The sequence below is a fragment of the Dendrobium catenatum genome, unplaced genomic scaffold (genome assembly GCF_001605985.2).
Source record: "Dendrobium catenatum unplaced genomic scaffold, ASM160598v2 fragScaff_scaffold_173, whole genome shotgun sequence".
Classification (NCBI taxonomy): Eukaryota; Viridiplantae; Streptophyta; class Magnoliopsida; order Asparagales; family Orchidaceae; genus Dendrobium; species Dendrobium catenatum.
This window is the reverse complement of record NW_021318635.1, coordinates 293,218-294,505: the sequence shown is the minus strand read 5'-3', so window position 1 is coordinate 294,505 and position 1,288 is coordinate 293,218. Positions and strand designations below refer to the sequence as shown.

At 36.8% G+C, this 1,288-nt stretch overlaps 1 protein-coding gene across 1 annotated transcript; it reads right to left on the bottom strand.

Annotated features, from left to right (window-relative positions):
• Positions 1 to 360: 360 nt before the first annotated feature.
• LOC110102485 (EG45-like domain containing protein) lies at positions 361 to 982 on the bottom strand. Its single transcript, XM_020830834.2, has one exon. It carries the CDS (start codon positions 956 to 958, stop codon positions 548 to 550), a length of 411 nt encoding a protein of 136 aa, XP_020686493.1. The 5' UTR covers positions 959 to 982; the 3' UTR covers positions 361 to 547.
• Between the last annotated feature and the right edge of the window lie 306 nt (positions 983 to 1,288).

Genomic DNA, 1,288 nt, shown 5'->3' with positions numbered 1-1,288 from the left:
TTATTTTTAGGTGAAAAAAAAAAGATAAATTTCATTGCCCACAAATTTATGATGAGAAGATATCTTAACTATAAGATTTTCAACAGAAATCTATTTTTTTTTTTTAAATCCAAATATGCATTTCACATCACGATTAACCCCATGCGATTTTTTATAGAAAAAAATAAGATATATTTTTATTATGTTCTGAATAAATATGAGTCAAATTTGTAGGAAAATAATAATCAAAATCATAGCAAAACCAAGAAACTTCATACAGGTGCAAATTTGTAAGAAAAAAATTTATTTTTTAGGTGAAAAGAAAGAAAAAAAAAAGATAAATTTCATTGCCCACAAATTTATGATGATAAGATATCTTAACAATAAGATTTTCAACAGAAATCTAGATTTCTTTAAATCCAACTATACATTTCACATCACGATTAACCCAATGCGATTTTTTATAGCAAAAAAATAATATATGTTTTTATAATGTACTGAATAAATATGAGTCAAATTTGTAGAAAATAAAATAATAACCCTAAAATCATAGCAAAACCGAGAAACTTCATACAGGTGCAAATTCAATATTAATCACCCGCGCATCCAGGCTCGCTATCCGCCTGTACGCGGCCTGTGAAAGTGCGATGGTAGTCCCCGCCATTGACTGCTGCGACCCAAGCCTGGCGGCCTGGTCGACGACGGTGACCTCCACGGTGGCGTCGCTAATGCAAGCCGCCGCCGGCTGCGAGCTTATGCAACGCACAACATACCGACGGCTGCACGCCCCACCGTTGTTCCATATCCCGGAGCCGGCGGCAGCTATGGTGCCGTCGGAGGGGAATTGCGACCGGTCGTTGCCGAAGCACCTTGTTGGAATGTACGGTGGGCTGTAAGAGGAGGCTGTTCCGACGTCAGCGTTGGAGAGGGGGAGGAGGAAGGAAAAGAGGAGGAGGAGGAAGGGAGGGAGATGGCTCATGAAGAAGATAGGGGAGAGATTTGCTGATTTGGTATGTTCTACAGCTTTTATTTTTTCTTTAATTATTGGAGATTTTTGTGGTGTTTAAATAGCTGCGATTCGCCGGACTAATTTTAATGGGTCAAATGAAGAAAATATTAATACGCCGGTAAGATGCTAAATAAAAATTTATTGGCTTTTATAGTAAAATATCTAACGACGAAGTTGTAACGAAGCGGACGGCTATAACCAATGAATTTTTTCTTCAATTATGCATATTTTATAAATTAGTATTTTTCCTTTTATAAAAAATATTAATTTTGTCAGAATAGCCTGAAGGATACATAGGCT

Coding starts and splice junctions, on each gene's coding strand:
- LOC110102485 (XM_020830834.2), bottom strand. CDS start 958: ATGAGCCATCTCCCTCCCTTCCTCCTCCTCCTCTTTTCCTTCCTCCTC.